Source organism: Carlito syrichta, unplaced genomic scaffold (genome assembly GCF_000164805.1).
Source record: "Carlito syrichta isolate Samal-C Ts95f unplaced genomic scaffold, Tarsius_syrichta-2.0.1 Scaffold81549, whole genome shotgun sequence".
Classification (NCBI taxonomy): domain Eukaryota; kingdom Metazoa; phylum Chordata; class Mammalia; order Primates; family Tarsiidae; genus Carlito; species Carlito syrichta.
In genome coordinates this window covers 392,043-417,911 of record NW_007025645.1, presented here as the reverse complement: position 1 = coordinate 417,911, position 25,869 = coordinate 392,043, and the positions used below count along the sequence as shown (strand labels likewise).

The 25,869-nt window shown below is 42.5% G+C and overlaps 1 protein-coding gene across 1 annotated transcript in view; it reads left to right on the top strand.

Moving 5' to 3' along the window:
- The window catches only part of TSPAN3 (tetraspanin 3), a 28,457-nt gene extending 3,159 nt beyond the window's left edge, over positions 1–25,298 (top strand). The window contains exons 4-10 of the mRNA XM_008055409.2: positions 2,577–2,637; positions 13,448–13,639; positions 13,873–13,947; positions 15,684–15,785; positions 17,564–17,716; positions 18,020–18,103; positions 24,410–25,298. Of these exons, the coding sequence (XP_008053600.2) occupies positions 2,577–2,637; positions 13,448–13,639; positions 13,873–13,947; positions 15,684–15,785; positions 17,564–17,716; positions 18,020–18,103; positions 24,410–24,502 (760 nt within the window). The 3' untranslated portion in view covers positions 24,503–25,298. The remainder of the gene's footprint in view (positions 1–2,576; positions 2,638–13,447; positions 13,640–13,872; positions 13,948–15,683; positions 15,786–17,563; positions 17,717–18,019; positions 18,104–24,409) is intronic.
- The last annotated feature ends 571 nt before the right edge of the window (positions 25,299–25,869 follow it).

The window sequence follows — 25,869 nt, the reverse complement described above, 5'->3', positions numbered from 1 at the left end:
TAGAGATGAGGTCTCGCCAAGTTGCCCAGGCGGGTCTCGAACCCGCAGGCTCAGGCAATCCACTCACCTCAGCCTCCCAAAGACGCGGGATTACAGGCTGAGCCACTGAGCCTGACTAGGCCTTTTTAAAAGGAAACATAATTTTCAGGGATCCCCAAACAAGAAATACTTTGTTAGACAGTGAGGTACTTATGAGGCAGAGACATGGTGCAGTCCCCTTTACAGTTCCTTGTAATTTTATGGGCATAAGTGTTTGACTCTGAAAATGTATTAGGCGACTTCTAGGCTATTTAAGCTCAGGGACTGAATTTGTTCCTGTAACAAAATATTGGAAATTTTTTATGTAATTGGGTTTTTGTTTACTCTAAAACATCAGTTAATTCTAAGTGATTGCTTGTGAATATGGGTATTGTGTAAATATATGTACTATTATTTCTCCAGGGAAGAAGGTTATTTTGAAATTCTGTGGTGCTTTTCATAGTGGGTTATTGCCAAGATTGAAGTCATACTGTTTAATAAAAATACCTTTTATCTGGGTTAGTAGGATAGTAAAGCTTTTGTGAGCTGTGATTAGGAAGTTAAGCAGACATGCAGGGAAAAAATTGTGGCATAGTGCAACATAACTGATGAGGAGACAGCATGAGGTATGTCCCTCATCGAGTTACTAGTTTATGGACAAACTGTTGGGATCTGATACTGATGGCCGTGACAGCTGACATTTGAGTGCTTGCACTGTGGTAAGCACTTGACTTGGCACCCTCACAGCAACCCATCTGGCAGGGAATATTAGCCTTATTTCACAGATGAGGACATTGAGGTTTACTGAATTCAAGTAGCACCCCCAAGGTGAGGCATAGCAGCATTCAGCCCCAGGTGATCCTGTATATTCCAGAACCTGTGGTGGTAGAACAAGGTGTGATTTCAGATATGGAAAGGGGAGGAAACTTGTTAGGCTATGTCAGAGTCACATATCTAAAACATACTGATTTTTAACATTGTTCAAATTAGAAACTGTACTAGCATTTAAATGACACTTGTTTGTTTAAAAAAAAATGTTTAAAATGTAAGTTCTCACTAGCAAGTTTGGAAGGCATTCTTCAGTTCTCCTAAGTGTGTTCATAGTTGCCCCTCCCTCCTTTCAATGCCTGGAGATGCATAAGTGGAAGAGTAAACACTGCCTGCATAGAGCACATCAGAGTTTCATCTAGGTTCCCTTGGGAACGACTAGTAGATACAGATTTTCACTGTGTTGCACTAGTTCTTCACTATCATATGGTGATGTCTGGTTGTTGAGAAGTGTTCATGTTTAATTGCTTTGGCAAGAATTTTTTTTGAGTTGAGGTCTCACTGTTGCCCAGGCTTCAGTAGTGGCACAATCATGGCTCACTGCAGCCTCTACCTCCTGAATTCAGGGAATCCTTCTGCCTCAGCCTCCTGTCAGGCATCTGACTCCCCACACCTGGCTAATTTTTAAATTTTTGGTAGAGATAATGTCTCGCTATGTTGCCCAGGCTAGTCTTGAACTCCTGGGCTCAGGAAATCCTCCTGCCTCAGCCTCCCAAAGTGTTGGGATAATATACATGAGTCACTGCAACTGGCTATCGTCTTTATACTATACCTTTTTATATCTTGATATTCTTGTTCAGTGGCAGCTTGTTCTTTGAGCTGTAATATGGAAATAGATATATACCTCAAATACTCAGGCCCAGATTGTTCTTGTCGATTTGGTGTAGGTAGTTGTGGATATTGCAGTGTAAGACTGTTCCTGAGGAAGGCACAGACTAAAAAGGGAAACAATCAGTTCAAATCCTGAACTTTGTCTTAATGGAAATAGAGAGAGTTCCTGCTATGGTTTAATGTTTGTCCCTTCCAAAATTCATGTTGAAACTTAATCCTTAATGTGGCAATATTGGGAGGGGGGCTTAAAGGGGTGATTGGGTCATGGGGGCTCTGCGCTTGTGAATGGATTAGTCCATTATGGATTAATGGATTGTCCTGGGACTGGGACTGGTGAACTTTATCAGAGGAGGAAGGGAGACCTGAGCTAGCACGTGCACACGTTCAGCTCTCATCAGGTGATGCCTGTGCTGTCCAGGACTCTGCAGAGTCCTCACCATCAAGAAGACCCTCACCAGATGCAGCCCCTTGACCTTGAACTTCTTAGCCACCATAAGATGTAGAAGTAAATGCCTTTTCTTTATAAATCACCGACTTTCAGGTATTGTTTAAAGCAACAGGAAACAGACTAAGACAGTTCTTCACCAAATTCCAAACTATTAGGATTTGTCACTTGAAAGAGAATTTTGGACAAGTGAAAGGATGCAAAACCTGGATCTTTTTGTTTTTGTAGAGTGGTGCATGCAACTTTAAATATAAGTGTACTAGTGCTGGACCCATGATGATGTATTGCAAAAGTTAGAAATATTTTAGGTAAATGACTAAATTTTGCAGGCTATTGTAATAAGTAGTTGTTAGCATATTCTTTAAACTGCACCTTTGTACCGAGGTCACACAGGATGTGTAATTGGATAGGTCATCTCATGTGACCCAGGAAGCCTCGTGTAAAACAAGTTTAGATTGGTACTTTCTGATATCAAGGGTTTTATTCTGTTAATTGATTACTTCATCAAGTTCTGGGTTAAACAAATTACCTTTACTTTATCTACCCTATTAGAAAAACTAATCGGCTAATATATATTTTACTGTTATTTATCTTAGGCATTACAGGGACTGTAACAGAAAACTTTGGCCATGCTTGTAGGATTTATAATCCAAAACATCTATTTAGGCTGCTGTTTTTCATCTGTCATGAAAGGTGACAGTAGCCCTGAAACCCCGTGGATTTGGGGAGGTACCTCAAGAAAGTCAGAGACCTTTTAAACGAATGCCTTTAGGGACAACTTTGGAGTATGGCATTCTCACTACCCTGTACATATAAGTCATATTTGAAAGCCCTATATACTCTGTAAAGTTTATCCTGCCTTAAAAAAAGTATCACACTTACCATGTGAATGTATATAATTAAGGAAAATTACTTTCTTAAATATAACTAATATTCGAGCACCTACTTTGTACTTATGTTAGTAATAAGTGGGGACAACGACAGTGAAGCTCTCTGTTCTTACAGAACTTCTTTTCTGGTGGAGCAAGACAGATAATTTAAAAATTAATCAGATAGTGATGTGCAGAAAACTAAAACAGGAGATGTGATAAAGTGGCTGGTGGCTGCTTGACCTGGCAGAGAATCTGGAGAGTTAGAAGGAGCTAGCTGGTTTAGGGGTGATTTGGACGAGATGGGGGGGATTCAGGACTGAGGGAACAGGCTGCAAGCCCTAAAGAAACAAGATGCTTGGCAAGTTCAGTTTATCAAGAGAAAGTTCATACATCATGCTTTTGTTTAAAAAAAATGACAATGTATAGTGAAATATTTCAAGTGCTTTTCTCTCTTGTCAGGAATCTTCTGGTGCATACTTTGTGTTTTCCAGCACATTCGAGTTGGTAATATGATACTTTTAAACCGGAACCTTCCTCTGACATCCTGGAATATGTTTCTGTACTTCCTGCATTTCTCTATCATGAATGACTGCTCTGACAAAGACTATATCTTTGGAACACGCCTTCAGCTAACTTTTTTTTTTTTTTTCAGTTCACTAGAAGAAAATCTAACTCTGTCAGTAAGCAAGTACATAATAGGACGTGTGTTTCTTAATTTGTCTTTGCCAGTGAAGAAAATGAATGTTTTCAGTCCTGCTGCATTCTTAGTCATTCTGACCAAGAGCCTTGTGGCCCTGAGTAAGCATTTAGAACTCGGGATCAGCCAGGGGAGCATGCTGTAGTTGCAGGGTTTTTTTTGTTTTTTGTTTTTGTCGGAGTGTCACTCTTGTTGCCCAGGCTGGAGTACAGTGGCACACTCACAGCCACTGGGCTAAGGTGATCCTTCTGCTTCAGTCTTCCAAGTAGGAGGAACTACAGGTGTGTGCCACATCCGGGTAATTTTTTGATTTATTGTAGAGATGAGGTCTTGAACTCTTGGGTTCAGGCAGTCCTCTCTCTTCCGCCTCCCAAAGTGCTGGGATTATAGGAGTGAGCCACTGTGCCCAGCTTGGAGTTTATCATGCTTTGAAATATTTTAATGAACTGTATTCCATAGAATTCAGTGCAAGTTAGGATGTGTGTGTTTTATAGAAACAAATTTTACTCCATAAAATTTGTACTTGCACCAGACACGTATACCCTAAGAAACATTCACTCGGTAAATGCTTGTTGATCATCTGTTCTCTGCCTGTTTCTGAGAAATACAAAGAGTAGAAGCATGGCCCCAGCAGTCTAACCGCTGATGGGGGGAGAGGCAGACACTTTGTTACTTTCCCGCAGGCTTCTTCCCCATAAGTCCTACTCATGGATGGTCTTGAGTCTTCCTTGAAAAATGTCAGCATCTCTTCTTCCTCTTCCTTCTCCTCACCCCCTCCCTTTTAGTAGTTTAGCAGAGTCAATAGATGAGAAAAATTATTTGCATTTATGTATTTGTTTTTAATCTACCAAAAAGGATCTGTGATAAATGTTGACATACTGTGTATTATATTGCTGCCGCTGAGTAAACATGTAACCCAAGCTTGTCATAAAGCTCGAGCATCCCAGGCTCCTGCAGTTATAATGGACTCTCCTTACAGTTAGGGTAGGGTGGGGCAGCAGAGAGTCTCAAAGAAAAATGCCTGTTTAAATTCCATGTGTCTCAGATGACCCCTGGAGCCTACAGCCTGAACATAGTCCACTTCCATGCTGTTAAAATAATTTGACTGTGGCAGCTGGTAAAACTCCAGTTTTTGTGCTACCCGAGTCTTTCAACCGGCAGGTATAAATTGGATTAAATAAAACAACTTTGTTAAGCTGGCTAAACAATGATTATATAAAACCAAATACAGAAAAGGTGAAAATAGGGCAGGATTGATATAATCAGAGTAATAACAGTATAAAAGTATTACAGTAGTTCTTATTTAAGAATAACGGCAATAACAACACTGATGTTGATGGCAGAAAGTGATTTGTCAAAACTTTACATCCCAGCCAGTGCCTGTAGTCCCAGCTACTCAGAAGACTGAGACCAGGAGGATCCCTTGAGCCTTGTGCCTAGAAGATTGAGACCAGCCTGGACAATGTAGCAAAACCCTGTTTCAAAAAAAAAAAAAAAAGGAATTTTCTTTGTTAATATAGTAGTGACTTTTAAAAAAAAACCCTTTCAAGTAGGATTTTTTAATTTGTCTCCTTTAAAAAAAAAAGTGAAATTTACAAAAAGAAGATAATGTACATTATTGAAAGAATTGTGTTGGATAATCAGAAAACATTTCTAAAGGATGAGTCAAAGCCACACAGACCTGAGAAAGTGATCAGTGGGAGGGACTGGCAGAGGAGCCTGAAGTACTTGGGCTGAAGAGAGCCGGTTTTATGCTGGTGGTTAAGGACAGAGCTAGGGACTAAGCCATTTGCGGGAGAACAGCAAAGCCTACATTTTAGACATAGTTTTAAATATTTTTCAAGTGCACAATTAATAGATTTGCTTTTTAAAGAAGACACTAAAAAGTATTCAAGAAAGCAAACATCACTCATAATTCCACCATCCAGAGACAACTGGTGTTAATATTTTGGTTTGTTTTGGAAGTATCTGTATGTATGTGATAGTGCGTGGTTTTCCCCTAACACCACAAATATATTATTAAATTATGAGTTAACAAAATATTTCAGGGCAATAATGCAAGCATGCCTCTGGGTACCAGGGCTTTTCCTTGATCTTGGTTTTTTTTTTTTTTCTATTATAATTTTGTTAAAACATTTTGATGAACACACCTTCTACACAAATGTTTGTTTCTTTCTCATCTTCTTAAGAATAGATTCCTACAAGTGGAAGCAGTAGGTCTAAAGGCATAAGTGCTGAGGCTGATAAGTGCTGCTAGATGACTTTCTAAAAAGATTCTTCTCTATTGATCAACACTTCCTGAAGTCTGAAGGCCTTTCTCTCTCTGCCCTCACACATCTTTGAATACTGCCTAGCTGTCTTATTGGTCAATTTATTAGGTAGAAAATATTATTATTATTTTATGTTTTTTGAGTTGGGAGTCTCTGTCACCCAGGTTAGAGTGCAGTGGCACAATTGTGGCTTATCACAGCCTCACACTCCTGGCTCAGGCAATCCTGCCTCAGCCTTCCAAGTAGCTGGGACTACAGGCATGTGCCACCACACCCAACTAATTTTATTTATTTTTTATAGTGATGAGGTCTTGCTATGTTGTTCAGGCTGATGGTTCACTCTTGGGCTCTAGCAATCCTCCCTGGTTTGGCCTCCCAAAGTGCTGGGATTATAGGCATGAGCCACCACGCCCAGCCAAAAATTTTATTTTAATAACTTCAGAAATTGTTGGTAAGAGTAACTTTCATTTCTGAAAGAAGCTGTGAAGTCTTTGGAATGGTCCTTTTTTACTTGACCGTTGGTGGGAAGTAAATGATATATGTAGACAGTGGACTTGGAAAGGAGTAGGTAGTTGTGTTTATGACATGAGCTATTTGTCAGATTGGAGTTGAAACAAAACCTAGTTGGACTAGAGAATATTATCATGGTAAGTAGAATGCTAAAAGATTTAAGGTGACTTTTAAAACATGGAATGGCATAAGGGTAGAGTTTGGGGGCATTTCAGCAATGCACTGTATGGAACTACCATTGATTCTTCACAGGAGAGAATGAGGTTGATTAAAAACATATGACTGTATAGCAGATTCTAGAATAAAAGTTAAAAGATGTGTGCAATAAGATGGATGTTGGCCGATTTTTTTCCTACCTCTGCTCTTAAACGCATCTTTCTTATGATATCTAGAGCAATGGTCTCCAACCTTTTTGACATCAGGGACCGGCTTTGTGAAAGACAGTTTTTCCATGGATGGGGGGAGGAGGGAAGGATGGTTTCGGGATGATTCAAGCACTTAACATTTATTGTGCACTTTATTTCTATTATTATTACATTGTAATATATAATGATAATTATGCAACTCACCACCAAAAAAAAGAGGCACAGATGAAAGTGGTAAATAAAATAATGGGTGGTAGGCCACACATGGTTTAAAATAATTATTGGACTCTGACGTAAATCCTGCCACCAGATGCAACTGTATAATTGAAGTATATCAACATACTTGCCACTCACTGATAAGGTTTTTATATGAGTCTGCAAGCAGTTGATTTATTATGGTCTCTGTGCAGTCAAACCTCACTGCTAATGTTAATCTGTATTTGCAGCCACTCCCCAGTGCTAGCATCACCGCCTCAGCTCCATCTCAGATCATTAGTCTTTAGATTCTCATAAGGAGCACACAACCCAGATCCCTGGCATGTGCAGTTTACAACAAGGTTTGTGATCTGACAGGAGGCAGAGTTCAGGCGGTAATGTGAGTGATGGGAGCAGCTATAAATACAGATGAAGATTTGCTTGCTTGCCTCCCACCGTGTGTCTCAGTTCCTCCATGGCCTGGGGATTGGCCCTGGTCTAGAGCACACAGTGGTTGTTGCCCAGTATCTTTTCTTGACTATTTTTTTCTTTTCCCCAGCGCGCCAGTCACTTTTTTATCAATTGATTTTTTTTTTTTTTTTTTTGAGTTGGAGTCTCACTCGGTCGCCCAGACTGGAGTGCAGTGGCCGCGGCCACTGCAGCCTTGCCTGCTGGGCTCCGGTGATCCTTCCGCCTTAGCCTTCCGAGTAGCCGGAATTACAGACATGCGCTACCATGCCCGGCTGATTTTTTGATTTATTGTAGAGATGAGGTCTCGCTGCCCAGGCGGGTCTCGAACCTGCGGGCTCAGGCAATCCACTCACCTCAGCCTCCCAAAGGCGCGGGATTACAGGCTGAGCCACCGAGCCCGGCTACCAATTGATTTTTTGAGGCAGTAGTCCCTCCAAAGAAGCAGTTCAAACAGGCAAGCAAGGGCTTGCCAGTTGCTGTGCTTTTAGCTGGGTGAAGTCCACATGCGTCGTGCCCATTGTAGACATGAGTGGTCACCTGTATCTACCATATACACTGCCTCTTCACTCTGTCTTCATCTGGACATTCTGTGGGATACTTTTACCATCACATTTCTAGATTTCAACGTAGATACACTTTTGGCAGCAGATGTGCTTTATCTCCCTGCTTGCAACCATTTCATTTTTAATATTGCCACATTCCAACGGCAGCTTACACTGTAGCTGATGAAAATGAAAGAATTTAGTAGTTTTGTGGGTTTTAGTATTTCATCCACTCATCTGTTTCTGTCATAGAGCATTTAAAAAGTACTCCCCAAAAGCTAGTTTCTAAACTATGGAAAAAGGAATCTCAGATGAGAATGAAGTTTCTTACTTTAAGAGATTTCACATTTGCACTTATGTGGAAGAAGAGTAGAAGGCTAAAATGAAATATACTTTCGGGACTCATTTCCAAAATTTTAGACCAAGATAACTTTATATTTTTTTAGGGAACAGCTTGGTGTCATAGAAGAGCACAGACTTTTAAAATTCTGTGAGTTAATTTAGAGCATCAGCTTATTAAAAGATAAAGAAGAATGGCTTTAAAAATCCTTTTTTTTTCTGTAGTTTCAGACCTCAGCCTGTCCCCTAAATTCCCTTTCATTTCTTTGTGAAAAGGATGGATATTTTTAGTATACTGTCCTGGCACAAATCCTCCTATGGGCTCAGATTTTCTCAGCAGTGACTAAAGCTGTTCAGCTGCTCCAAGTTCCACATTTGTCTCCCTTCTCTGCACCTCCCCCCCCTGCAGCTGCTGGGTTGGCAAAGTCCAGACCCTTTGATCCATCCAATCCCATCATGGCCCTTCAGAAGAAGAATTTAAGTCAGCTCACCTTCCATTTGCTTTTCTGATAGCCACAACTTCTATGTTAAAGACTGAAGTGACTACAAAGGCCCTGCTTGCAGGACTTATAACCTCTCCCCTGTTTACCGTGCAGACTTGTTGCTCCTGCTCTTTGTGGACTTTTCATACTGTTGGTTGGGTGTCATCAAAGCAGTTGCTTATCGTTGTTTTTAGGTCTTCAGCTGTTATAGGACACCTACTCTGTATCTTCAAAGTAACTGATGTCATATCATAAATTGTTTATTATACAAGTTAAGGCTGGGTGCAGTGGCTCATGCCTGTAATCCCAGCACTTTGGGAGACCAAGCTGGGAGGATCACTTGAGCCCAGGAGTTTGAGACCAGCCTATGCAACATAGCGTGACCTTGTCTCTATAAAAAATAAAAACCAATTAGGTGAATCGGGCGTGGTAGGTAGTGCACCTATAGTTCCAACTACAGGAGACTGAGGCAGGAGAATCGCCTGAGCCCAGGAGTTCAAGGCTGCGGTGAGCTGTGATTGTGGCACTGCACTCCAGCATAGGCAACAGGTAAGAACCTGACTCCAAAAAAGAAAAAAGTTTTATACAACTCAAGATATAAGCCCTATATATAGATTTTTATTAAAAGAAGACAAGTTTGAAGTTGTTTTTCCACTTAGGAAACACAGCCTCTATTTACAGGTAGTTTGATGAATACAATCTCCCATCAGCAATCAATGACCTTTCTCCTTGGGTGTGTGTAGATCCATCCTGTCATCCTCTCGCTGTGAGAATTGGATGGTGACTGGCCTGCAGCCTGGGAAAGGAGACTGCCCTGGGGTCTACCAGACTGAGGTGGCAGCGTTATAGATAGGCCCCCTCCCGGCCTCATCTCGGCTGTGCAGGTCTGGAGTGTGATTTGTTTCTGCCTTCCTGCAGCCTCTGTTTCCGATGAGTGCCTGGGGGTGGGGAGGCTGTGTGCTTGACTGGGTTCCAAGCAGCCCTAAGTTCGTGTCCTCGAGATTGAAAACATCATTTTCTATCTAGAATGCAAGTCTTTCTGCAGTGCCCTATGCCTCAGACTAATCGTCAAGTAAATGTTTTCCAGTTTTATTTTGTTTTCAAATTTATGTAAGCTAAAATTTGATTTACTAGAAGGTCAAAAGTGGAATACGTTGTAATTCGAGCCTTTTAATTGCCTTTTGGAGTAAGAAAAGCTACACCGCTCTGAAGGACAGAGATATGACTAGTGAAAACAAACTAGGAATTACGATTAGTCCATATTTAAGGTTGCTTCTAATTTAGCTTGAGGACTGCTACTGTTTACTTTAGCAAATGTGTGAATAGATAACATACAGCTGTGGTCAGGGGAAGGTGTATTTGGCAAGAGTTTTATCCAGTAGTCCACTTACTTTTGTAATAAATGCACCCAAATTAAAATTAAGCTGTTTCTGCTCTTCCTCTCCTGTGCTCAACTTTATTCCACAAGACTGTGCCCCAAAAGCAAACATGGTAGTGAACTCTGAGGGCCTTTGGGAAGGCATGATTGCTACATGCTATATTTGTGTTTATGCTAGAGTGCTGCTTACAAGCAAGCATGGCCAGATGTGGTGGCCAGCAGAGCTCAGTGAGCTGGGTCAAGTTGCCAAATTTTTTAATATAAACATTGAACTGAAGAGAAACAAAGCAGATACAATACAGAGCATATACTAGAGATGGGAGGTGATTTCAGGAGAGGGGTCAGGTGGGTGTCCTCAGCAGGGTCGCTTGGTTTTAGCTGTTAACCTGCTCTGTGCCAAGCACTGTTCTGGGTAATGGGTGGTACCACAGGCTGAAAGACAGATGGGTACAATGTGTGTCCTCAAGGTGTGTTGATGGGCATGGCTGTAATTGCAGCAGTTGTAATAAATGTTCTACTCGAGCTGTGCATGGAGTGATGTGTATGTGGACCAAGGGCACCTGGTCTAACCTGAGATGGTCAGAAATGGCTTCCAGAAGGAAGAGGCAACATTTAAGCTGCATCCTGCTGAGCGACATGAGTCCCCGGGCAGATGGAGAGAGCGTTCCAGAAAGAACATCAGGGGTGAAGAGTGAGAGGAAGGGTGGGCACAGCCCTTCTAGACCCAAAAGCAAGAAGAGCAGCCTGGTTCCTTGGTCTCTTCCTGCTTCTAAGCAAGGCTATGGCTTGATCTGGTTTGCTTTTTTTTTTTTTTGAGTTGGAGTCTCACTCTGTCGCCCAGACTGGAGTGCAGTGGCCGCTCCCGGCCACCGCAGCCTCGACCTGCTGGGCTCCGGTGATCCTTCCGCCTCAGCCTTCCAAGTAGCCGGAATTACAGGCATGCGCCACCACGCCCGGCTGATTTTTTGATTTATTGTAGAGATGAGGTCTTGCTGCCCAGGCGGGTCTCGAACCCGCGGGCTCAGGCAATCCACTCACCTCAGCCTCCCAAAGGCACGGGATTACAGGCTGAGCCACCGAGCCCGGCTGGTTTGCATTTTTTAACAAACAATCCTGGTAACATAAAGAATGGACTGAGGGGCAGGGAGAATCAAGTAAGAGTTAAAGTGAACAGTTTAAGGCCCAAGTGCAGATAGCAGCACCACAGCGGCGAGGAGAGGTGGGAGAAGTAGCGTGTCAGAGGCACGCTTCGGAAGGCAACTTGGAGGAGTTTGGGGATTGATGGGGTAGAGACAAGGGACAAGGAAGGAGTCGAGGGTAGCCCTCAGGCATTGGACCAGAAAAATTGGATGTCTGGCACCTGTGCCATGCTGGGAATGGAAGGGAGGAGGAAATGGGTGGGCCGGAAGGCAGTTTGAGGAGGCTGAGGATGCAGTGTCTGTGGCCTTGCTGGAGACGTGTGGGTCTGAGGATGACTTGGGCCAGGAGCACGAGGGCTGGTGAAGCCCATGGAGAGCCCAGAGCAGGGGGCGAGGCAAGGCTGGAAGGTGGACCTCTGGAGCTCAAGGAAGACCCCAAGGAGAGCATGAGAAAATGAGCCTCAGGGACGTAGGAAACAGCAGGGGCCTCCCGGAAGCCAAGAAGGAGAGTTTGCAGACAGTATGTCTTTTAAAATTACCTTCATTATTCGAGTTGTCTCCTCATTAAAGAAAAAAAATCCAGCCGGGCTCGGTGGCTCAGCCTATAATCCCACGCCTTTAGGAGGCTGAGGTGAGTGGATTGCCTGAGCCTGCGGGTTCGAGACCCGCCTGGGCGGCGCCTCATCTCTAAAATAAATCAAAAAATCAGCCGGGCATGGTAGCGCATGCCTGTAACTCTGGCTACTCGAAAGGCTGAGGTGGAAGGATCGCCGGAGCCCAGCAGGCGAGGCTGCTGCGGTGGCCGGGAGCGGCCACTGCACTCCAGTCTGGGCGACAGAGTGAGACTCCAACTCAAAAAAAAGAAAAAAAAAATCCATGTTATCACACATCACAGAGTCTTTTTCTTGATCTGATGGTGTTGCTAATGGCCTGCACTGACATTCCCAGGCTTACTGGATTCCAGAGACTTAAGAAATGAACTGAGCTCGCAGGTTCAGAGACGTTAATGATATTTCCTGTATCGTTGTGGAGACTTGTTTTCTAGTTTGAAGATGATTTATATGTTCAATTTTAAAGAATGGTGAAATCATTCTTTTTCTGAGAAAGTCTCAAAGCGCTGTACAAATGATAACTCATTAGACCAAATGTTTTCAAACATTAGGCTCACACCGTATTTGCTCAGTTGCATATAAGCAGGTGGCATTGGCATAGAGCTAGTACCCAGTGACCACGAAGTTGACAGGGATGGAGGGGAAGGTGTGCACAGCTCTGTGGTGGGAGCCAGTGCCTGAGTGGCAGCTGGGTCACGCATTCTTGCTGCTTGGCTTCTGCACTGACTTCCTTCGTGTTACTCAAAGTGCACCCTAGGAACCGCTCCACCAGCATCATCTGGGAACTTGTTAAAAATGCAGACTCTCAGGCCCTCAGACCTGCTGAATGGGTCTGCAGTTTAATTAGGATCCTTAGGTGATTCCTGGTCACATTAAAGTTTGTGAAGCGCCATTCTAAAACAGAAGCAGATCAGAGGGCTTTTAATGTTCTTAGTGACTGAGCCTGTGGCGTTGCCATTTCACAGTCGCTAGGAAAGCAGAGTTTTTGGACATAGTGTCATGCTTATTGGCTGTCATATTTTCTTTCCCCAAGGGAGTGGATCGAGATTAGAAGTGCAGATTCTGGAGTCGGTTTACCTGAGTCCAGATCCTAGCTCTGCCACTTGTACCTAATGTCCCCATTTGTTGAGCGTAGCTACAGTGAGCAAAAGACCCCCAGCATCCTACTGCTATGTATGGGATGTGTAGTTGAGTTACACATAAGTCTTTAGGAGTGTGAGGGGATGTGTTGTCATCTGTGTTATGTCTTTGAGTCACGGTTTCTTGGTTCAAGCTAAGCCATCAATTATTGAGAAGTAGGTGAAGTTTGGAAGACTTTTTAGCTTTACTGAAAAAATTCTACAAATGCATTTAAAAGTGATGGGAACTCATTAAATTGTAGCACACTGAGCAATAGCAGAATGTTTTTTACCAGCAGAGCTTGGAAACCGGGGCTCTGACCTTGTTTTCCACAGGGGGCAGCTGGCATCTTATGCTATGTGGGGGCCTATGTCTTTATCACTTACGACGACTACGACCACTTCTTTGAAGACGTGTACACGCTCATCCCTGCCGTGGTGATCATCGCCGTGGGAGCCCTGCTTTTCATCATCGGGCTCATCGGCTGCTGTGCTACCATCCGAGAGAGTCGCTGTGGACTTGCCACGGTGAGTTGGCGCTTCCCCGGTGGCGTGGGGAAGGTTGTGCAGGAGGGCTGATATATGTGCTGCTCTCTTCTCAGGCCGAAGCGCCACAGTCTCCTTGGTGCTTATAATTGGAACAGATTTACCCCAATTGTCTGAAACTTCTGGCGCTTACCGCTGGTGACTGTTTTTTAACAAGAGTGTGTTCAGAGTTATTCTTCCACTTGCATTTAATGTGTGACACTGTTTCCTTACAGTTTGTCATCATCCTACTCTTGGTTTTTGTCACGGAAGTTGTGGTGGTAGTTTTGGGATACGTTTACAGAGCAAAGGTATGTTATCTACTGTAATTCACACAATGCTTTAAAAGTTGGTTTAAGTTTTTCAAGTGAAATAGAACAAATTCATTTTATCGGAGTCAGCATTTTCTTTTGCCTTATTTATTTAGCCCGTGCTTTAAATACCTAGTTAGCAATTGTTTACATATCAAGTCTTCTAGTCTCTTGTAATATAGCTGAGGGTTAATTCTGTTGTTCTTGATTATAGGTATTTATAGCTGCAGATGAACAATCAATCAGCTGAGAAGTTTGTTCAAATTTCCTCAGACCACAGCTTCCCTGTACGAGAGGAAAATGTACATTTTCTGATTTCTGCTTTAGAAGAACTCAATTATTTGAGAATTTCATTTCTCATTGCCTCTTTATTTGTTTATTTATTTTGAGTTAGGGTCTCACTGTGTTGCCCAGGCTAGATGCAATGGCATGATCACAGCTCACTACAGCCTCTACCTTCTGGTCTCAGTTGATCCTTCTACCTCAGCCTCCTGAGTAGCTAGGACTACAGGGGTATGCCACCATGCTTGGCTAATTTTTTGATTTATTATAGAGACGAGGTCTTGCTATGTTGCCCAGGCTGATCTTGAACTTCTGGGCCCAGCCTCATTACCTCTTTAAAAAATGCCTTGGTCTTGGCTATAGAGAAAGATGTGAGTTGTAGTCTTGCCTTCCATCCTGTCCTGAGGAACAGGGTCCTGCCGGCATGGAACACAATGGCAGCCTTGTCAACACTCCCTCCTTGCCCCTTCCCTCTTTTTAGTTCTTCTCTCTTTTCTTCCCCCTTTCCTTTCTGATTGCCTGATTTTGCATTCTACCTATAGTACCATTTAAGGCTAAACAGGCTGCTTTAAATGAATTAATTTGGGTATATTTTAGAATCTCATTCTCATTGTAACTTAATGGTTTTAAGTCAGAGGCATAATACACCAAGTTAATATTCAAACCATTGATATGTAAGGTACAACTATGCCCCCCAAAGCGTAATGGATCATGCCCCTACCTGTGATCTGGTTATCAGTTTCTAGTCTTAGCATATCACTGTCGTAATTACCAAATAGGTACAATCATCTCAGAGTGGGAAGGAGAACTCAGTGCAAGCAAACATTGTTACATGATGCTTGCTTGCCACTTCAATAACTGGCAGCAGTAAGTTATGAAGCGTGTTTCCTGTCTCCTCTTTGACATCCACAGAACAGCAGCTTTTTCGTAAAGTGTCACTTTCAAGGACTGATTTTTTTTTTTAACCTGCTAATTACCTTTGCACATTGAGCCCCGCTCTAAACACTGAATAAGGAAAATGGAAATAATATTGGCATATTTCCTAAAATATCTTACAGGGGCTTCACAGTTGTTTTATTGCTACCTCCTTAGGGAGGGGAAACAAGTAGGTCTTCTGAGACCACACTGAAAGCTGCTTTGAAGAAAGAAGGCGCCCATGTATAGTTCAGGACATCTGACCCGAGACCCAGTCTCTCTCCCCGTTTGGATGCGTCATTAGCCTGCCATCTTGCACACAGTCTTCTCGTAATTGCTTTAATTCGTGTGATACAATATGTCTGAATTTTTACCTGTCACTATATGAAGACAAGAAGGGAGACAACTTTTTTCTTAATGAGAAATTCATAGAGATCTAGCAACTTGTAAACACACCATTTAGGTATTTTAGCTGGAGCCTTGACTAATGTTACTTTTACTTGTATGTTTGAGGGACTGAATTCTTTGTTTTGATTCAGGTGGAAAATGAGGTTGATCGCAGCATTCAGAAAGTGTATAAGACCTACAATGGAACCAACCCTGATGCTGCCAGCCGAGCTATTGATTATGTACAGAGACAGGTGAGCTTTCTTGAGCAAGTGGGCTTTTGAGAGCCAGACACTCTTGGGTCACATTCAACCTACTGCTCTTCCTGCGAGAAGCAGCCATGCACTGTTACACCACTGCTGTCCTCCTGATGGGCCCCATGTTTCTCCCCACCCCTCACCCTTGAAAAGATTGTCCTTCACTCCCTAGTCGGCAAAGCAGCAACTGAAACTTCTTTTTTATCATCTGACTCCCTCTTCCCTACCCTATGTACCTCCCCCCAGCCGTAGTACTCAGCCAGAGGGGTAATGATGGAAGAGAAGGGTGGGTGTCCAGATTGATCTAGGGGCAGTGGGAGCTATATACACCTTGAGGAAACAAGGTTTGAGACGGCAACAAACTGTTAAAAATTGGTTGAAACTTAAAAATGGACCATTTAAACATATATGAAGGTAGAGACTAGGTTCATAAGTTTTTGTACCCATAACCCCCCTCAGAAACAAAACTTTTTTGTCAGTCTTGTTTTATTACCCCTACATATTTTTTTGCTTAATTATCTTAAAGCCAGTCCCAGACATTTCATACAAAACATTTTAAAAACTTCATCACTGGAAAAAATCAACTTGGAACAAGGTATTTAACATGTAAGATAGGAAGATTTTCCTTACTATAAACTATCCCTGATAGGCGGTGTGCTTTTCCTGTACAGGTTCCAAAGTCACTAACCATGTCCGACTGTTTAAATTAATATTAAAAGTTCAGTTCTTTAGTCACATGAGCCACGGTTTTAAGTGCTCAGAAGCTTCTTGTGTTTTAGTGGCTACTCCACTGGACAGTAGACTTTCCATTGCTGCAGAAAGTTCCATTGGACATCACTGGTCTTAGAGTGGCTGATTTTCAAGTTCTATGAGGGGGAACCGACAAAAACGTAGAATTTATTTATAAAAAATTACGTATTCTTTTTTTCTTTTGAGTTGAGTCTCACTCTGTCGCCCAGACTGGAGTGCAGTGGCTGCTCCCGGCCACCGCAGCCTCGACCTGCTGGGCTCCGGCGATCCTTCCACCACAGCCTTCCAAGTAGCCGGAATTATAGGCGTGCACTACCATGCCCGGCTAATTTTTTTTTTAAATTTATTGTAGAGATGAGGTCTCGCTTTCCCAGGCAGGTCTCGAACCCGCGGGCTCAGGCAATCCACTCACCTCAGCCTCCCAAAGGCGCGGGATTACAGGCTGAGCCACCGAGCCCAGCTACGTATTCTTATATATTTAAACTTCAGTCACATTCAAAGTACTCTCCGTTTGATGCAGTACACCTATCGAGATACTTTCTCCACTGCTCAAAAGTTTTTGAACTCAACAATTTTGATGTCTTTGAGTGTTTCTGTTTTCCTCTTGCATATCGGCAAAACATTTCTCTTTGAGGACTTTTTTCATCTGGGGAGACCAACAAAGACTCACTTGGGGTGAGACAGGGTAAAGAGGGAGGGTGGAGCACAGGGGTCATACCGTTTTTGGTCAAAAGCTGCTGAACACTTGGTATCGTGCCGGCAAGTACATTGTCAAGGTGGAAGAACCAGTCACAACCGGTTTTTTGCCACAGCTAGGAACATTTCTTCCACAAATCATGATACAACCTTCTCAAAACTTCCAGATGAAAACTTCGGTTGACTGATCTGGAGGAGCAAATTCTGAGCATACTACAAGGTGCCCACTCTCCAAAAGATAATTCTGGTTTTGGGGGGGTTCCTTCTCGAACAGTGCATGGAATTCTAATGTTCACCTCAAGAGTAATAGCTGTGTTTTCCTCCTCTAGCTGCATTGCTGTGGAATTCACAACTACTCAGACTGGGAAAACACAGATTGGTTCAAAGAAACAAAAAACCAGAGTGTCCCTCTGAGCTGCTGTAGAGAGACTGCCAGCAACTGTAATGGCAGTCTGGCCCACCCCTCCGACCTCTACGCCGAGGTGAGCCTCTTGGCCACAACCTGAGTCTAGTCTGATTGCCTGCTTTTCACTGTGTTCTATCACTCCCTGGGAGTTCTTTTCTGTCCTCTTTTGCTTATCTCCAATGCCATTTTGTTTTACTGTAAGTTAATGTAAAGTGCACTGTCTTTTGCTTTAATTACATGTCAGTAAATTGCTCTAGTCATGACACTTTTTTCCTCTCTTGGTTTCTGTAATTTTCGTTTCTGTCAATGAGTAGAAATCTGTGACTCTGCAACTTTCCCTTTTGAAAAGACTCCCAATGAGGATGACTGTCTGTTACAGGGGTGCGAGGCCCTTGTTGTGAAGAAGCTGCAGGAAATCATGATGCATGTAATCTGGGCAGCGCTGGCATTCGCAGCAATTCAGGTAAGTGCAGCTGGCCAAGGAGCTATTCCCAGGGGGAGCTGATTCTCAGGGCCAGCTCTGAATGTTTATTCACTAAGGGTAGTGAGTGGTCATGTGCACAGGTCTTTTGGAAGTGACTGAGGCACTGGCTGCCAGCTTCCCGCATTTTCCATTTCTTATTTCTACACTTAGACCTAGAGTAGGTTAAAGAACAGGAGTTCTGGATGGGAGGGGCCAGATGGGAGGGCACTCTGTGTCTTGATTAGTGAGTGACCTGTTCAGATATAAACAGACTGTTGTCATAGTGTATTGTTGAAAAGTATTTTAATAAGAACTGCACAGAATTTTTAAAATTTCTGCTGCTATATTTCAGTTTGAAAGTGGAAAGCTTTATTTCAGTCTTTTTGTGTACTGTTTCTCCTTCCAGTTGTTTTTCTCTCCCTGGGGGTTTTATATATTTCATGTAACTAAATTAAAAACTGGTAGTACAATTCTAGTCTCTTATAATGCAAGGAGGAATGCTCTTTCTTTACAGAAAAGGTCTTCCATTAAAAACTGAGATTTTAGCTTCTTGGGTATTTGTGGACTTAGTGTTTTTAGACTGACAATTATCAAGGAGTCGGTGATGTCACTTGGCACATGTGGAAGTGTGCTGTACCATCGTTGGTAGCTCAGGAGACCTGTTCTCCCAGCTACTACCAGTGAAAACAGTCTTTCTCTCCTCCTGTCGTATGAGTTTATGCACTAGTTCGGTCTAGCGTGTGCAGAGTAGCTGGTGGTTGCTTAATCGCCTCTAACTTTATCTGCTCAAGCTCCCATCCCCAAAGAAAACACACTCCCTCATCCCTCACCCCACCTGCCAAGAAGTCAGTAAGGAAAACAGCCATGTCCCACCCCACATAGCTGTCCACAGTCCTGGTTTCTCAGGTACACCCAGTATGTCTTGCAACTTCTGTGAGGGGTTGGTCTTAGAGTCATACAACCGAGAAGAACTACTTTGAAGTGAAAATCCTTTGCATCAGGTCTAGTTCTCAGTGTTCTTTTAGTTCCTAATGTGTAGATAACTTTTAATTGTTAGATAAAAACCAATGTAATTGCTAGTTTAAGTTGCTTGGATTGCCTGCTCTTTGTGTATTTGAACAGAAGCTAGTGTATTTAATAGGAAATGCCTTATAAAATAACAAAAGGGTGATTGTTTACTTTGCTGGTATTCAGACAGCCCTGAAATAATTCATTAAAAAGCCTAGCTCTTTATTTGCGATGGTCTTTGCCCTTCTAAGCATTTACTTTGAGGCTCAGCACAGCAGTAATCTGGTGATCAGCAGGGATATCATTCATATTTTGATTATCTATGCAAACACATTCATTTAGCTAAAAATAATGAAATATGAGGGAGGTTTCTTTTCCCAAGTGGAATTCTGATCTGTGCATTCTTAATGATGTTATGTTCAGTAATAAAGCTGTGCAGATTAGCATGCAGCAAAAAAGCTTTGGAGCTGTATGGTGCTTGTGATCATGAAATATGCAACATGTATATAGAAGACTGATAAAAATCATTACTTCAGCTGTGTCCCTCATCTAATTAAGCTTATTAGCCTGCTAGGTATTTCTTTATTAAATATTTTTTAATGGGGGCTAATAAATATTTTAAGTAGTCTCTTAATTTCAGTATGCCTGCCATGTGTTTTATACTGAAATCACTCTGACTTGAGTAATAGCTGATAAAGATGTGATATTTTCAGTTCAGTAAGGCTGTTAAAGTTTAAGGCTTCAGAGCTTTTATAAACCCAAAACCTAACGGTTTTGGAAATAAAAAGAATTTTCTCTGATTTTTTGGGGTTTTTTTCTTTTTTGAGAGTACCTCTAAATCTTTTAAGCTGTTGGTACTCAAAATCTGATGTAGTTTGGTATCCTGGGTGTGGAACACCTGAACAAAGGCAGAGATACCTGAAAGATCAGTGAGCGTCTGTCCATGTTTGTACCCTCACTCTGATACAGACGTTTAGAGCTGGAGCAGGTACTTGGGATCTTCAGACCCTGCCTCTTCGTTTTGTCACAGAATTTAGGGGTAGCAAGGAAACGGAAACCTGAACCCTGGCTTCATGTGTACTCTGCCTCCAATCACACACTTAATAATGAAGATTCTCAGAAGACCAGATTCCCAAGTTCTGTTGGAAATTTGACAATTAGTTGACACCTCAGTTGGATAAAATGCAGAGTTGAGTAGTTACAATAGGGACCAATGTTTGTATTAGTTTACAAAGCCTAAAATATTTACTGTGTGGCCTTTTAAGAAAATGTTTGGAACCCTTGCTCTAGTATAATTAAATAATCTAGATTTGGGGAAGATCAAAATGATCAAGAAATAGAAACTTGAAAAATACTAGGTGATTATTATAACAGGATTTTTTAATATAAGAGAATGAGGTTTTTAAAATTTTGCTATACCCCTTATTAATAAGCAAGAAATTTCAGCCCTTAAATTAACTGTGATCAATTATGAATTTTATATTTAAAGGATGTGGTCATAATAACTGACAGAAATGTAGGTTTTGATTTGTCAAACTCTTAAGTATCTGCTGTGGACAAGGCTCTCTGCAAAGACAATGTGGGAAAATAGGAATTGCCAGTCTGGGTTAAGATTGAGTGGCTTAATTCTGATAATTCTTTTTTTTTGAGTTGGAGTCTCACTCTGTCGCCCAGACTGGAGTGCAGTGGCCACTCCCAGCCACCGCAGCCTCAACCTGCTGGGCTCCGGCGATCCTTCCACCTCAGCCTTCCAAGTAGCCAGAATTACAGGCATGCACTACCACGCCCGGCTGATTTTTTGATTTATTGTAGAGATGCGGTCTCGCCAAGTTGCCCAGGCGGGTCTCGAACCCGTGGGCTCAGGCAGTCCACTCACCTCAGCCTCCCAAAGCTCGGGATTACAGGCTTGAGTCACCAAGCCCGACCTGATACTCTTTTAAAAAATTCCAAATAACGCTTGCTTAAAAAAACCCTAACCGCGCTGGATATGATTGGCTCACACCTGTAGCTGTAGGCCCAGCACTTGGGGAGGCCGAGGCAAGAGGATTGCTTGAGTCCAGGAGTTTGAGACCAGCCTTAGCAACATAGTGAGACCTCATTTCTACAAAAAAAAATTCAGAAAGTTAGTCAGGCATGGTGGTACACACTTATAGTTTCAGCTACTTGGGAGGCAAAGGCAGAAGGATCTCCTGAGCCCAGCAGGTCAAGGGTGTGGTGATTGTGCCATTGCATGCCAGCCAGGGCAACAGAGTGAGACCCCCGACTCAAAACCCAAAAACCAAAAATCCTAACTAGAGAGTCTAAGAAGCTAATTCTTGAGAGGCTCAGATTTTTTTTCTTAACTTGGGGAAAAACAATCTTGTTAACTTTTTGGTCGTTTTTAAAAAATTGAAATAGTCCTTTGGTAAAATTGTTTTCATATGGTCAGAGGTAAGCCTCCCTCTGAGTTTTGACCCCAGTTCAAAGCCCCCTCTGTAAAAGCAGCCAGTACCGTCAGTTTCCCCGTATCCTTCCAGTAGTAGTTTGTGCTCATATAAACACACTCATATAGATATTTTAAGCATAGATGCTTACAGGATGCCATTTTGTATTTTGCCTTTTGTTTTAATTGAGATAATTGCAGATTTCCATGCAATTGTAAGAGATACTACAGAGAGATCCCTGGTATGCTTTAATTGAGATAATTGCAGATTTCCATGCAATTGTAAGAGATACTACAGAGAGATCCCTGGTATGCTCAGTGACAACATTTGCAAACTAGTGTGATAATGTCATGGACAGCATATTGGCATTGACACTTCCACCGGTCTTACTGAGATGTCTCATTTTTCTGTGTGTGTTCAGTCCCGTACCATTGTATGACCTGAGTAGGTCCCTGTATCTACCCCTACAGCGAAATGCTCAACGGTTCTAGCACTATAGGGTCCCTCCTGTCACCTTGTATAACTGCATCACTTCCTCCCCCTGGGCTCCGGCTACTGGTGATCTGTCCTCCATTTCTGAAATTTTATCATTTCAAATGTTATATAAGTGGAATCACGGTTTGTAACCTTTTTTACCTTCCTAAAAACAAATTATGTTTTGGATATAGTTCTACCTTTTAGATTGTATGGCTGCATAGTATTCCATTTTATGGACATACTTTAATCAACATTAATGGGCATTGATGTAAGTCTTGCTTTTATAAAAATGCAAGTAGTGAGTGTCCTTTGGATGCATGTTCAAAGTCTACTAATAGCAAAAATTTAAGGCTGTGAAATTGAGAGGTCAGATATACAAATGGATTCTGATAAGTATTTCTGAATTTTTCTCAGAGAAGGGTGTTTCTAATGTGCAAGAATTCTTATTTTTCTATAAGAATGCCTGTTTCTCACACCACAACCTACATAGCATATCATAGAATATTTTACTTTGGCAGTCAGTTTTTTAATCACTTGTCATTTTTGCAGCTGCTGGGCGTTATATTTGGGCTAAATGAAGATTAGTTCTCTTGGCTTGAGTATTGCAGGGGAACATTTCATTGCAAGAAATAATACTGGAGCTAAAAAATCTGTGTAATATTTCCAAGTCCATTGTTGGAAAATTTCAATAATCAGTAGAATTTCTGTATAGCAAAGCTTTGGAAACGGGCCTGTAATACTTAGTGGTGAGGATAAGAAGTGATTGTGTAGAGCTTAATGTTCGTAAACAGACTCATTCCCAGGCATGAGTAGGGTTTTATCAAGCTTATTTAATTGTTTAAAAATCAATGCAAATTGACTTAATTGAACTAAAGGAATCCCAAGAAAAGTACTTATTGAAGACCTCATTTCGAGAATGCAACTCCTCCAGCAGAAGCCAGCCAGCTTTGAAGGGAATGCTGGGGAGCGAGCTTCTCCCCAGCATGTCAGTAATTTCTGAGCTTAGCATTTTTATTGCTCAATTTAACATTGCCTGGGAACATAATTGTGTTTGATTTTATAGCTGTTCTAACAGTGTTTTGATGTACAGAGAACAGAAATGTATTTCTTTGGGAATTAGGTACTAAACATGTCTGGAATTGGCTTAAGATATTTAGTAAACTTTAAACAATATCCACTTCCTAAATGTCTTTAAGGTGCTTTGCACTAGTGAGCACTCAGCAGATAGCGATGTAATGAAGCTAATGGATCTGAGCAGCAGATGTGTCCCCTGAATGGGTAGGAGCTAGGCGATTGTGAGGGCAGAAATTGGTGTGTGTGGCTTTATTCCATGGAGAATTCAGACTGAGGACATCCTTATTATCATGTGTGTGTCTTAGTAGTAGTTAATCTTCCCCTTCAAACTTGGAGTGCCTGTTTATGGATCAGGTTCATTTTGCTGAAATTAGATTGACCCCATAATGCACAGAGGGCTCTGCCTTTTAAAATCAAATAACTGGGGCCTTTCACTGTCAGTGAGAAGCTAGACCAGCAAATTAACTTACTCTTATTTCGCCCTTTGGTTACTGTTTATATTTTGTGACAAGGTAGGTCCAAAATTCTAGAATCATTTTCTCTTTAATCCGGCTTAATCCTCTTGCTCATCCAAAATAACATGACATGACTTTATTACTATTCCAGTATGCTACCACAGAAGGATTAAGACTTACTCAAATAGAATGGTGGAGGAAGAGTGACCTTTAAAAAGTAATATGTATGTAATACCATTGGCCCAAATCTGGATTTCAAAAATAGTAAATGAAAGAAATAGAAACCTTCAAACTACATCTTGTGGCATCAGGGTTAGTTTTCCGCCATCGGGTCATTCACATATTGAATTTTGTGGGTTGTTGTAAAGCCTGTTTCTCCAAAATCCAGATGCTCACAAAGATCCCCATTCAATACACATCATCTTGGCCATTTGCTGCCCAGTGTGGTAGTTATTTGCCACATATATCTAAATTAACTTACATTTAAAAAGCACACCTCCTTAGTCACACCAGGGACATTCCCAGCATGCAGTGGCCACATGAGGCTAGTGGCTGCCATATTGGACAGAGCAGATACAGGATGTTCTCTTGGACATGCTGCTCTCAGTTGAGCATGGATAGGGGGATGGTAGGAAGAGAGCCAGGCCTCACAGGGTGACACTGGGCACAAGGTAGGGCAGCGGGAACTTGGCACTTAGTTCCATAAAAAGTCGCGTGCCCATGAGAAGTGCCGTCTGTCACTGTTGTCACGGCCTTTTTGATGATTTGAGGCTGTTGAACTTCGAACAGCTCCATTGCCAGCAGAGAAATGCACACTTGCCATAAAAGAGTCTTCAGCCTTCTCCCCCCACCATGTCTTCTCTTGGCAGCTGCTGGGCATGCTGTGTGCGTGCATCGTGCTATGCAGAAGGAGTCGGGATCCTGCGTACGAGCTCCTCATCACTGGCGGCACCTATGCGTAGTGGACGCCTCGAGCCGGAGCGTTCAGTCTCGTTCTGACAGGAAGGTGAATTGAGCAGGTCTGCGGTGTCGGCCCTGAGTGCAGTTAGGTGAAGCACATGCGCTGGTGTCGGACAGAGCAGCTTGGCTTTCATGTACCCACCTACACCCCACCCGCCCGGGACTTACTTTCCTCTTGTTCTAGCAGACTCTTCGTGCCCCTAAGTTTTTGAGTACAACGGTAAATGTTCTAATTCCAGAACCAACTGCGAGTTCCGTAGTGTGGTAGAATTACAGGAGGACGTGGCCTGCTTCTGGTACCTCCAGGCAGTGATGGGACTGATGCTGATGGTCACCAGGTCCTTCCAGACTTCACAATGGAGAACTCTTGGCCAAAGGTTTTTGTGGGGAGGGGGAGGAAGCCACCTATCTGGTTCAAGTTAACACCAGATGGTACCCCTCATCGGCGTCCTTTTAAAAATATATACTGTAGTCCAATAAGATAGCAACTGTACAAAAAGGCTAAAATAGATTCTAGAGTCATACAATGTGTGTCTTGGTTCATCTTCAAAATCAGACTGATCTTTGAGACTAGTGGTTTTTAATCAAAGCTGGCTTTATAGGAGGAGCATAATGTATGCACTACTGTTTTAAAACAATTAGTATGAGTGTGTGTGTTTTATATGAATGAGCCCATTCATATAATTCTTAAACTTGTTAGAATTAATGTACCCATGTAGACAAGCAAAATAGTACATAGATGTGATCTCAGTTGTAAATAGAAAAATCTAATTCAATAAACTCTGTATCAGCCCTCAACATGCAGTTTTTAATTATGTGGGGACATTTCAGTTTCAGAGCAGCAGGGAGTGTTTTCTGTGCTGGTGCTACCTGCAGTTCATCCTGGTCAGCAGGTGTTTTCTGTATGATTGTTGCCAGATTCTAAAGGCCCTGTTATTCAGAAAACTGCAGACCTTTTCATTCCAGTATATTCTGCCCATACGGAGCATCTTCTGTGCACAAGACACTGGATGTGCGGTGGCGAAGCTGACCCTGTCTTTCGGGAGTTTGGAGTCCTGGTACAGGAGCAGATGTGTTTCATACAGTGCTCTAGTGATAAGTCACAAAAGAGTAGGAGCCCCAGGGAGGGGCAGGGAGAGTTGGGGCACCTTTCTGGAGGAGCTGCCTCATGCTGGAGGCTGCATAGGCTTTGTGGAAGATGTACACAGGGGCATGGGATGAGATTGGAGGTGCAGGGAGCTGCCAGGAGCTCATGGTGCGTGGGGCTCAAAAGACAAGACTGGGGAAGAAATCAGAGAAGTGGCAAAGCTCAGGGCCACTGGGGTCTCACCGGACACCTGGTGGAGGTCAGGCCTGATTTGCAGGCCGA